Genomic DNA, 11,711 nt, shown 5'->3' with positions numbered 1-11,711 from the left:
ACCCACAGCTGCTTCCGGGCTTATGCCCTTCGTTGCCAGCTCACAGCCTTGGCACATGTAGGTGGCCATGCACAGTTCAAACACTCACTCATCTGCATGTGGCTTTGAAAACGCATGTACACAGAGTCCTGGACAAAAAGATAAACGCATGCACATGCTGCACCTTAGACACATGCCCCCACCCCCACATAACACAAGGTAAGGACCTGAGGAAGGTCTAACCTGCAGCCATGTGACCAACAGGCTCTGGGTCATCTGCCTCCTCCTCACTGCCCCTGGGGACATGAGACAGACCTTAGCTCCTGCTCTGCAAGCTGAGTGGCAAGGGCTCAGGAAGGATCCAGGACAACAGCCCCTTGTGGGATCAAGTCAACTGCTGGTGTCAGCCACAGGCCAGTGGAGTCTCCTGATCTGTGCTTGGCCTCTGCCTGCTGGCCCTTCCTGGTGACCTTGGCCAGCGTCCTTTTCTAAGCCTCAGTTTCCCCACCTTGGAGCCTCTCCTGGCACCAACTCGAGGATTACTGGTCCTGAGAACCCTCCGCGCCTGGGGCAACCTCACCTTTCTGGATTTCTAGTCGTTCTCAGCTCTCCGCTCTCGCTGGGGGAGGGCTAGTGGAGGGCAGGTGGGACAGGGGGTACAAGGAACGGCTCCACCCCTAGTCCACACCACCCGGGTCCCGCTGGCTGCAAACGTAGGGTGCGAAAGACAGCAATCCGAAGCAGACTGGGGGGAAAGCAGAGTCGGGGAGAACCAGAGAAGGCGCCCGGGAGGGCTCGGGGCGGCCGCTCTGGGGCCGGCGGAGGGAAGGGGCGGGGGCGGGAGGGGCGGGAGGGGGAGGCGGGAGCGCGGCGAGCGCCGCACAGAGCGAGCGAGCGAGCGAGAGTGCAGGCGGCGGCGGCGGCGACGGCGGCGGGAGTCGGAGCGGCGGGCCGGGCAGCCGTACCAGCGAGCGGACGAGCGGGCGGCGAGCAACGCGGAGCGCGCGGGGCAGCGCGGAGGGAGCGCAGCGCGAAGCGGTCGGAACCGAGAGGCCGGAGCGGCGCCGCCCCCGCCGTCCCTGCGAGGCCCCGGCCGGGATCCCGACGAGGGAGCCGGCGGCATGGCCCGGCAGCCCGGGGCGCGGGGGCGCTAGGTCCCAGGCGGGTGCCCATCGCCTCGCCGCCGCCACTGCGCGCCGCACCGCGCGCCCCGCCCGCTCCAGCCGCCCCCGGGGCCGCCGGCGGCCCATGAGCCCCGGCCTCAAAGTTTGCGGCGGGCGGGCGGGCGCGGAGCCTCCAAGATGCCGTTCCACCCGGTGACGGCGGCGTTGATGTACCGGGGCATCTACACCGTGCCTAACCTGCTGTCTGAGCAGCGCCCGGTGGATATCCCTGAGGACGAGCTAGAGGGTGAGTGCCCTGCCGGGACCCCTGCCACGCGCCCTCCTACCTGTGCGCCCAGGTACCGCGCTGGCTTGGGGCGCCGTGGACCCTGCTGCGCGACTCGGATGAGCGGCTGCGCGGGAGGCGGGACGGCCGGGTGGCCCCGGGCGCCGCGGTGGGGGTCGCCGCGGCGCGGGGGCAGCCCGGTCCCTGCCCGCGTGGCTCCCGGCGCTGCGGAAACTTGCGGGGCCCCGCAGCGAGGTCACTGGGCCGCGTGGCCGGCTGTGACGGTGCGGCAAGGCGACGGCGGCTGAAGTGGGGGTCCGAGCTGTTGCCCCCGGCGCCCGCCGCCGGAGCGCCCGCATCCTGATCCCTTCCGCGGCGCCCGCCCGTGGCTCTGCGCTCCTATTGACATTCCGCTCGTGTCGCGTTGAGAATCCAATCTGCTCCGGCAGTGGGAGAAGGGGAGAGAGGGCGACTGCCCCGCTCTTGCCGGGTGCGGGACTCTCCCCATCCCCTTCTGCGGCCCTGCGAGGGACCCCCACCCGTGCGCTGCCGAGGCAGCCGGGAGGCGTTGGCGACAACAAGTGGCCGGATTGGGAGGCTCGGTCGCGAAAGCGAAGCCTGGAAGGAAAAGACAGAGGCCGGAACCTAAACCTCCCCCGACCCTAGTCCCTGTGCCTTTCGGGAATAGGGACCGCACGCAGGCAGTTGGCTACTGAAGATCAGAGCAGCACGCAGAGGCTGGGGTTCCTGGCCTGAGTGTCCTGGGGCGCAGTGAGACCCCGGGGCCTTTCTAGTTCTTTCTCTGCTGAGATTGGGGGCGGGGTGTGCTCAAGATTCCCCTCCCCCAGGCCTCTTGAGGCCCCATATGGAGTGGAGTCGGGGACTCTTAGCTGATGGCAGTCTTGGTCCCTTAGGATGTTTGTGGGCTGCTGGGGGAGGGTTTAAGATTTCCCAGATGAAGGGCCTGTCTGCCTGGAACTGAGGGGTCTCAGCTCTGAGGTCTCATCTGGGCTCACAGGAGTGCGTTGGAATGACCAACACAGGAAAGAACACTAGTGGGAGCCCAGGGGAAGCTACTCGGGAAGTCCTTCCTCAGCCCAGGCCTGGCCTGGGGCAAATCTTGGGCGAGTAGACTGTGGAGAGAGAGGGGGTGCAACCGCCCTGCTGACTGCACCACAGTCCACCAGACACCCACTTCCCACAACCCCATGAACTCAGGTATAGGAAAAGCCACCGGGACGGGACTTGAGCATCCACCCCCGGAAACCCAGGTCCTGTCTTGTCTGGACCAAAGCAGAGGCTGCTTCAGGCTGAGGAAAACCTGGGAGGGGCGCAGGGCACAGGCCAGTTTTCCTTTACTTTATTGCCTCTTATTCTGAGCCAATGCGGAAGCATTCATCCACCCCTTTCTCTCCACTCCTGGGACAGAGGCAGCATGTTTTCCCCAGACCCTGGGCAGGCTTGGCCTCCTCCTTCTTCTTGCTCTCAGCACCCCCACCATGACCCCACAACTCCAGGTCTCACTGGATGCCTCCGCTCCTGATGCCCTGGTCCTAGAGTGCACACTCAGGAGAGGGAGAAGCTGGGAGAGACTGGCATGCAGGGGTGAGGAGCGCCATGGTGGGTAGACAGTGCAAGGGCAAGGAGACTCCCTTCGAGCCATCCAGCGGACGCGCTGGCAGAAGACCAGAGGTGTTAGTCACCACGACACCGAACACATGCACTGCTTCTCTCTGGTCCCCTTCAGACTACGGGAGGGCCCCTGGTGCAGGGGGCACCTGAAGGACAGGGCCATCCCTGTGGCTGGCAGGTAGAAGGCACAGAGCCAGCAGACGCCTATGGGCATCTTCACACGAAGACAGAAAGTTCTCCATGCCCCTCCTCGGCTGCCGAAAACCAGGCTCTGGGTTCCCTGCAGTGGGTCTTGAATGCCAGGGCAGGGTGTAGAGCGGCTGTCCTTGATACAGATGCCACTTTTGCTCCCTTCTCCAGTACACACTGGTGTTCCTGTCTTGGGGTAGTCTGGGTAAGACCCGTTGGCTGGGAGGATTCAGTGAGAGCCCAGGGACTAGAGAGGGGGGAGTCTGTGACCTCGGATGAAATGCTGCAGACACCTCGTGCCTGCCTGCTGCAGAAATCCAGGTGGGGCGGTCAGTCGGCATGGGGGAGGAGGACTGGGAGCAGGAAGGGAGGAGTGGGGGTGAGAGAACAGCCAGGCAGTAGTGGGTTCGAGTCTCTGTACCCTAGGCTCAGGGAGTGAACTTGGACCACCATTTGCCTTTCTTGAGTCTTGCTTCCCCATCAATAAAAGGGGATTGGCACCGCTGTCCCCAGGATGGATGGTGGCAGAGAATGCTGTGGACCTGGCAATGGGGGTAAGGGCCCAAATGTGGGAAGAGCACTCTTTAGACTCAGGAGCTTAGACAGCTCCAAGGCAAGGCAGCAAAGGGCTTTGGGCCAAGAAGGCAAGCTGGGGGCCAGGACTGGGGAAGCTGAGGCGCTAGGGAACTTTGTATGGCTATTGTCAGGGGAGGAAGGGGCTGGGCAGAGTTAACCTGGAGGCCCACCCAACCCTATGTAGGAGAGGCAAGGATGCTTCCATATGCCTCCTGAATATACCCCACCATGGCTGGAAAATAACCCCTTTCTGAAATACGTTCCAGTGAGTAACACTGAGACAGACTGCTCACCTAGACAATGGGGTCCAGCATTCAAAGGCAGGGATGGGAGTGGCTCCCTAGGAAGAGAGACCCCACAATGCTGGAATGAAACCATAGAGCCTCTATTGAGGGTGGCCAGTTGGGGGGCATCAGGGAGCCCCCTTTTCTGCCCTTGCTTTTTGAACCCCAAGCCAGCAGCTGCCTCTGCACAGGCCAAGATTTCAAGGAGGATGGAGAGTTGGGGCATGGGGCCAATGCTGCGGAGACTGGCAGCCACCACAGGGTGACTACTGCCCCTTCCACTGTTCCCTCTCTATCCAGACTCAAACTCTGGCAGAATGCTGGCATCCTTTTGGGTCTGCTGAAGACTTGAGCCGCAGTGCAGCTCCACAGGTTGGGAGGGTCTGGGGATGTCATGTTAAAGATGGAAGGAAGGTAGGGGACAATATCAGCCTGGAAACCTAGAGGCCCTGCCAGCCCATTTCCGGGCCAGACATCCCCATGCCAAGATGGAGTACAACAAGTTTTGCCTGGCCTCATGGGGCAGGGAAGGAGCAAGGCTTTCGGGGAATGCATCTAGTAGTGATTGTTCCGTGGCATACAGTGATGGGGCATCCTGACCCTCCTCCCCCATGGAGCCATTAGCAGAGGCTAGACCTCAGTCTACTTCACATCAGAGGCATCTGAGACTCAGAGGAAAATAAGGGTCTTGCTCAGGCCACTTGGCTGCTGAGCAGGTGAGCCAGACAGAATTCAAGGCCGGGCCTTGGGTTCTGGTCCCAGCTGTCAGGCAGGCTGGCATGGCATCCCAGGTTTGCCCAGACTTCCCTTTCCTCCCACACTGCCATTTGAGATGGTTTGATTTACAGTGGCCACCTCAGATGATTCTTCCTGTTTAATCATTGTAGACAGTTCCCTTGCACAATTAAACAGCAACATTCTACCAGAGCTGGGATTCAAACCCGGGTCTGTGACATCAGAATGCTTCTCTGGCTGGGAAGACGATGCCTAAACTGGACCTCTGTTAGGCAGATGGGTGGACTGGGCTGGGGTAGTGTTCTGAAACAGTGTGAGCGAGATGTGCTGGGGAGGGAGGGGGCGTGCACAGATGGAGAGTGGCCAGCTGTGGGTTCACCCAGTAGCCTTGGGAGGTCAGCCCTGCCTGAGAGATGTCTTTAGTACTCACACGGCTGTCTCAGAGCCTGTCCCCTGAGCATATGTCCCAAGATTCACTTGCTCATTATTGTCTCTCCTGCCTGGTGCATTTTCCTCAGGGGCCTCAGAAAAGAGCATTGAGGCAGCCCTGCAATTGGGGAGTTACCCTAAACCCTGCCAAGGCAGGAAGGATAGCTCAGGCCTCAGTTCAAAACAGAGAGTAGCTCCCATGGCATCCCCACTGTATCTAGAGACTTTGGCATCCTTCCTGGTATCTAGGCATGGCTCCCTAATGGACCCCAGACTCCAGGTTTCTGACTCTGAAGTTCCTCAAACCAACCCATGGCTGGTCCCCTAACCTTCAGCTCTATTTCTCTCTTCTGTGGTGGCCCAGAAACCTGTGCTGAGGTGCAGGAACCTCTGTTTGAGGCTTTCTCTGAGTGCTCTAGCAGATGAACTCCCTCTTTGGTTATCCAGACCTTTGGGCATCCAGCATGTTTATGCTTTCAGGGACAGGCCCTGTTCTAGGTAGTGGGGACTCTGTGGACAAGGCACACTTGGTACCAGCACAAGCACTTTAGGGAAGGTGCAGGTGTGTGGAGGGATAGGCAACCAGAGAAAAGGCAAGACCAGCCAGGGGCAGAGCAACAGAATCACCCGACAGCAGATCTGGGCCGCATCTGAGTTTGATGTGAGGACAGATAACACTGGAGACAAAGCTGCAGGTTCAAAGCAGTCCTGGTGTCCTCCAGGGTCAATGGCATCCCTGGAGTGTATATCCTGGACAGTAGTCCAGAAAGGTGACAGCACTGGTTGGAAGTGAGAGTGGGGGGGGGGGGGGCGGAGAAAGAGAAGAGAGAAGAAAGGAGGCAGGAGAGAAGGAATGTGAGCACACCTCCGTGCTACTCAGACACAGCAGCCCTAGCTGCTGCCAGATCTTCATTTTGGCCACAAGGGGCCTTCAGGGCCCAGGAAAATGCTGGGTGGTGCTTGGCTTAGAGCTGCTAGGATCCAGGGTTTTCAGGAACCCCTGGGTCTGGCTCAGATCTACCAGCCCAGTCACTTTCTTATCCCTAATGTTCCTGATGCAGAAAACAGTCCCCAAGACTTGCCTGAGCCGTGTGTGGGAAATGAATGTTTACCCTAGGCTGCCAGTGGGACTCTGGCCTCCTGACCTCATGTGTGACCCATGGTTTCTGTTCTGTGGTAGGGCCAACATGCTGGCCTGCACTCCCTTGTTCTCCTAAGGCCAGGGAAAGTATAGGCCCTTACACGCCATTTCAGGGCATACAGAGCCCTAAGGCCTGGGAGAGTGTAACCAGTAGGATAGTGTAATCGCCCTGAATCCACACTGAACTAGGCTGGCCTCTGTAAAGCCTTCTAGGTCTTCAGTGTGGAACACCTTGTCTGCCTTAAATCAATCTCTCTCTCAACACACACACACACACACACACACACACACACACACACACACACACACACACACACACACACACCCTTGACTTTGCCTGCTGAATGAAATTCTACCCAGGGAACAATTTAGGCAAAGGCTATGTGTCTAGCAAGTGAACAAGGAACCCACAGGGAGCAGGATCCAATGGACTGAAGTTCTCTAGAGAAATGTTCTTTATGACCCTGCCGGGTTTGATTATCAAGAGACAGCAGCAGAGAGACAGGGCAAAGGTGAGAGGTTAGGAGCCCTTGGCAGCTTCCTGCTGTGTTTGCTTAATGGTGCTCCCATATACCACCCATTTGCCATGCATAAGACTAAGGCTGGCCTAAGACCATATGTTGTGTTGTTTGATCCCAAAGTCCCAGTCGAGTACATTGTTCCCCAGGTCCAAGTGCAGAATCCCTGGGGTCCTCAGGCCCCAGCCTTCCCTAGCGTACTTTGGTGAACATGAAGCTCAGATATCATGCCTGGGCCTGGTGTGGATCAGCTATATTCCTATCTTTGTCTAGATCAGGAGGCCTGTGAGTTCTAACCATCACTCACTAGCTAGAATTATGTGGCCATCCCATCATGAGCTAGTGCTCCCTGACTGGAACAGGAAGTCCAGCAGGAAGGGGGTTAGTTAGGCAAGATAATGCCGAGTAGGGAGCCTTCTGTAGTAGCCCAGCCAGCAGATCTGATGCTCTCCCTGCACCCACCATATGGTGTATCCCGAGCATGCCAGGAAGGCTCAGATCCAAGCGTGGTCACCGTCTCAGGCCAGATATACCTTTGTTTCCTCTTCCCTGCCTGCCCAGAGACCCCCGGATCACAGCTTGAGTGTGTCCCGGGCACCCTATAACTGGCTCTCAACAGAGTGGCGATCTCAGGAATCTCAGATCTCGGAAAGGGGCTGCTGGGGACAGGGCTGGCTTTAGCTTCTCTGTTCCTCCGCAGAGATCCGAGAGGCCTTCAAGGTATTCGACCGAGACGGCAATGGCTTCATCTCTAAGCAGGAGCTGGGAACAGCCATGCGTTCCTTGGGCTACATGCCCAACGAGGTGGAGCTGGAGGTTATCATCCAGCGGCTAGACATGGATGGTGAGATGCCCTGCCTCCATTTACTTACCCACCATCACCTAGGCCCTGGGACCTGAACCGTGGAGGTTGAGTCCACTCCGGCCTTTTGCTTCCTGGGTGGTCATGATCTATCAACAGTTCTCATCCTAGAAAAGTGGGGGCCAGAAGAGGTGTGACAGTCTCGGTCACATCTGGGTCCAAGACTGCTCCTCCTACTCTGTGATCCGAGAAAGATTTTAAGTATAGAAAGGGAGGGTGGGATAAATAGCTCAGCTTCTACCACCCAAAGAAATGGTGGCTGCATTTGCCACCTGGTATTTTTATGATAAACTACTGAGAATGGTTAGTAACGCCAAGTCCCCTTGGCGCCCTCCCACCTGTTGGCCCCCCAACCCCCACCAAGAGCGCGCTCCTTTCCCATCTGTACAACAGAAAGGATGATCAGCGAATGATCAGTACTGTGCTGAGGGCCGTGAGAGTTCTGAGTGTACCAGGAGGGTGTCCCACATCTGGGGACCATCTGCTGCTCTCCTCCCACACGTCTCCCATGGAGCTATATCACATTTGGTAGCCTTGTCATTAACTCAGAGCCTGGCACATTAGGCACCCCTGAAACTGACTGAAGCCTCAGGGAAAGAAAGGGCTGAAGTCCCATGGTTGGTCAGAGGCAGGCTAAGACTCCATTTCAGGCCCTGAACTCTGGGGTACCCGCTCATACTGGCTCACTTTGACCCTGTGCCCACTCTAGGTGATGGCCAAGTCGACTTTGAGGAGTTTGTAACACTCCTGGGACCCAAGCTTTCCACCTCAGGGATCCCAGAGAAGTTCCACGGCACTGATTTTGACACTGTCTTCTGGAAGGTATGCCTTGGCTGACTGGGACTCTGCTATGTGGTGTCGTGGGGCCTGTGGATGATCAGACCCACACAACAGTGAGTGGGGGGTGACCACTGTCCACTGGGTGTCCTGCCTCCTGGAGGCCTGGGCTCCTTGGGGGAATGAAGTAGGTGCTTCAGTTACGAAATCTCTAGGCCTGTCTTTGGGATTGAGCTCTGGGTGGGGTCTATGGCAGTGTAGTGGCCAGAACACTTGTCCCTTTTACCACCCAAGTGTGACATGCAGAAGCTGACAGTGGACGAGTTGAAGCGACTTCTCTATGACACCTTCTGCGAGCACCTGTCCATGAAGGACATAGAGAACATCATCATGACGGAAGAGGAGAGCCACCTGGGCACTGCTGAGGAGTGTCCCGTGGACGTGGAGAGTGAGTGACCGGCCTTGGGTCTGTGTGGGGGGTTCCAATGCTGGAGCAGGGGTACACACCAAGGGTTTGCGTAGGGGGCCACCTTATCTCAACCTGGTGTCCCTGTACCAAAGTGCAGATCTGATTCCACCCCTTTGCTGTCCCCCTTTGTCTCTTTCCCTGGTGTTCCTGGTGGGCGGCTGCAGCCTGTTCCAACCAGCAGATCCGCCAGACGTGTGTGCGCAAGAGCCTGATCTGCGCCTTTGCCATCGCCTTCATCATCAGTGTCATGCTCATCGCGGCCAACCAGGTGCTGCGCAGCGGCATGAAATAGGCACCTGCGGCGCCCGCCTGGCCCACTCCACACCCACCGCTGCCTGCAGCCCTTCCCCCAGCTTGTTCCCCGGGCCACCACCCCCGGGCACTTTGAGCCTGGACACTGACCACCCCAATCCTCACCCCATAGGCCTTGCATGGAGCCATGGCCCAGCTGTGGAGGACCTGGTGGTGGCTTTGAGGACAGCACCGGCCCCTAGACCTTGCCTGTGCCCTCCCCTGGCCTGTATGTAGCGTTCACTTTCCACCACTCAGGAGCTCCTGGAGAAGGAGGGACTTGCACAGGAGCCCCCAGGATCCAGTTAGTGCTGTGATCTTTTAGCCAGGCAAGAAACTCATGTCCAGAGCAGTGGGCAGGGTGGAGGTGGGCAACAGGGCTGCGGCTCCTGGGTCTCTTTCTCTGACACTCCTTAGACCCAAAGCCAGTCCTCCATGTACCTTCTGGGGCCTGTGCCTGCCCATTTCACAGGTGAGGAACCTGAGGCTTTAAGGGCCTGAGATCTGGCTTCAGATTCTTCTTCCACAGAACTTTTCAGGAAAGGCAGATGCTCACACAAGATAGGGCATGAGAGATAAGCCCCAAGGCCCATAAATTTCTGAGTCATCCACCAAAGGCCTAGAGACCAAGGGCCGAATTGCCTCCTAGCACAGAACCTAGAAACCCAACCGAGGAAGGAAGCAGAGAGATCCGCAGCCCCTGTGACTCCCCACTGGCCAGGGTGCAACCTTGGAGGCCCTGAGCCACACTCCCTAGGGATCTGACTCCCCGAGGGTCTTCCACAGCCCTGCACTGTCAGTGGCCACAGACCACTATTCCAAGTCCAGAGACTGCCCTTTTGGGGGCCCCACCTCTCCTCAAGGCTGGAGATCCGGCTCTCATGCCTGTTGTCACCCCCCCACACACACACCTGTGTCATGCCATTTCTTGGCACCAGCTCAGCCTGGGCAGATGCAAGCCTTCAGCTCTTCAGGGGCCGAGACAATTGGCAGTCCTCGGCTCCCTTCCCCAGCCTGGGGCCACTTACTAGCTGGGCGGCTGCCACACTGGTGTCCTCTGTGCCCAGCCTGGCTGAGCCTTTACTGATTCCTAAGCACCCTGGAGGGGATACTGTCTTATTCCAGCCCACCTGTCCCCTGATAGAGGCAGGACAGAGTCAAAAACACGAGTGCCATCTAGGACAGTCTTTCTTTATAAACATTTGGAAGTTCCTCCCCCATCTCCTCCGAGAAACACCCAGAGGGATGGCTGGTGGGTGGGGAGGCTAGGCTCAGAGGCCCCCGGGCAAACAGAGGGAAGGCAGGCAGGGAGGTGGGGAAGAGCTCAGCCCCACTGGACTCTGGACTGTACGGACCATCCTCCAGGTGGGGGTGCCCGCAGGGAGGGGGGCAGCTCCTGCATTGGCGGCCAGCCCACGGGGTACTGGAAGACAGTGGTTCTGATGGGTTCAGCCCTGGAGAGGAGAAAGGTAGAGGATTAGAACAGGGCATCTCGCAGACCCGCCTTGCTCTTCTACCATACTGGCTGTCAGAAAGGGTGGCCACCTGCATGGTCCCTCTGGAAGTAGAACCTTGATAACATGCAGACCCTCTGAGCCCAAGGTGGGGGCTAGCCACAGAGACTGAACTACCATAATGGCCTCGGGCAATATGGAAGTACCCTTTAGCGTCTACCTGTGGGGGACTGGTTAAATATTTATGCACGTCCACAGCAAAGAATGCTATGCAGCCTGTGTAAAAATCAAGGCCTATATGCACTGATGAGGAAAGATATACTATGTGAATCAGGAGAAAAAGCAGCTTATACAATAATGTATATAGCATGATACTATTTTTGTTTAAAAATATATGACATATATAAATGCATAAAAACCCTGGAAGTTACAGCGAAATGTCAGCCCTGGTTCTGTCTGGTGTAGTTACAGATGGGTGGGGGTTGTTTCTTTTAACCTCCTTATACTTTTCTAAAGTTTCACAAGCACATGAGTCTCTGAGAGCAGAAAAGAAAGTTTAAGTTAAACAGAAGCCTTACTTCTCATCACACTCACTCACCCCTAAACTCGGGGCTCCTCTGAAGTGGTCTTTACCAAGGGTAAAGACCTTGGGTATAAGCTGGAATATCCAGACTCAGAGCATGCAGGAAGCCTGCCCCGCCCCCACCTAGACCCTGCAGAGCTGGGCCCGCCTGCCTGCCGTCCTAGGTGGCCGCTGCTGCTCAGACTCTTTGAAGCCACCTAGGGACTCTCAAAGGGAGGACAATAGTGGCAGAGATGGCATCTATAACCCAGGCCTGGCACCAGAAGGCCATCCAATGACATAACAGTCATGCCAGGCTAAGAGCTCTTGTGAGAAGACACACACTATGACCTAGGGAAATCCTGGGATCCTCACGCAAATCCCATTACTCAGGTAAGGCTGAACTATCAGGAAGATAGCAACC

The 11,711-nt window shown here is 57.6% G+C and overlaps 2 protein-coding genes across 3 annotated transcripts in view; one reads left to right on the top strand and one right to left on the bottom strand.

Moving 5' to 3' along the window:
• Nucleotides 1-1,280: 1,280 nt before the first annotated feature.
• CABP7 (calcium binding protein 7) lies at nucleotides 1,281-9,272 on the top strand (the record flags this gene model as incomplete). The annotated part of the gene is made up of 5 exons (XM_080921925.1): nucleotides 1,281-1,389; nucleotides 7,573-7,716; nucleotides 8,444-8,556; nucleotides 8,806-8,959; nucleotides 9,145-9,272. The coding sequence occupies 5 exons, from the start codon at nucleotides 1,281-1,283 to the stop codon at nucleotides 9,270-9,272; spliced, it is 648 nt and encodes a 215-aa protein (XP_080778051.1).
• A 1,174-nt stretch (nucleotides 9,273-10,446) lies between these two features.
• The window catches only part of ZMAT5 (zinc finger matrin-type 5), a 28,678-nt gene continuing 27,413 nt past the window's right edge, over nucleotides 10,447-11,711 (bottom strand). For both annotated transcript variants that reach the window (XM_080941731.1, XM_080941732.1), the window contains exon 6: nucleotides 10,447-10,725. In XM_080941731.1, the coding sequence (XP_080797857.1) occupies nucleotides 10,596-10,725 (130 nt within the window). In that variant the 3' untranslated portion in view covers nucleotides 10,447-10,595. The remainder of the gene's footprint in view (nucleotides 10,726-11,711) is intronic.

Source organism: Micromys minutus (assembly GCF_963924665.1).
Source record: "Micromys minutus genome assembly, chromosome: 1".
Lineage (NCBI taxonomy): Eukaryota > Metazoa > Chordata > Mammalia > Rodentia > Muridae > Micromys > Micromys minutus.
The sequence above is the reverse complement of the archived record's forward strand: the minus strand, read 5'-3'. Positions and strand labels throughout refer to the sequence as shown.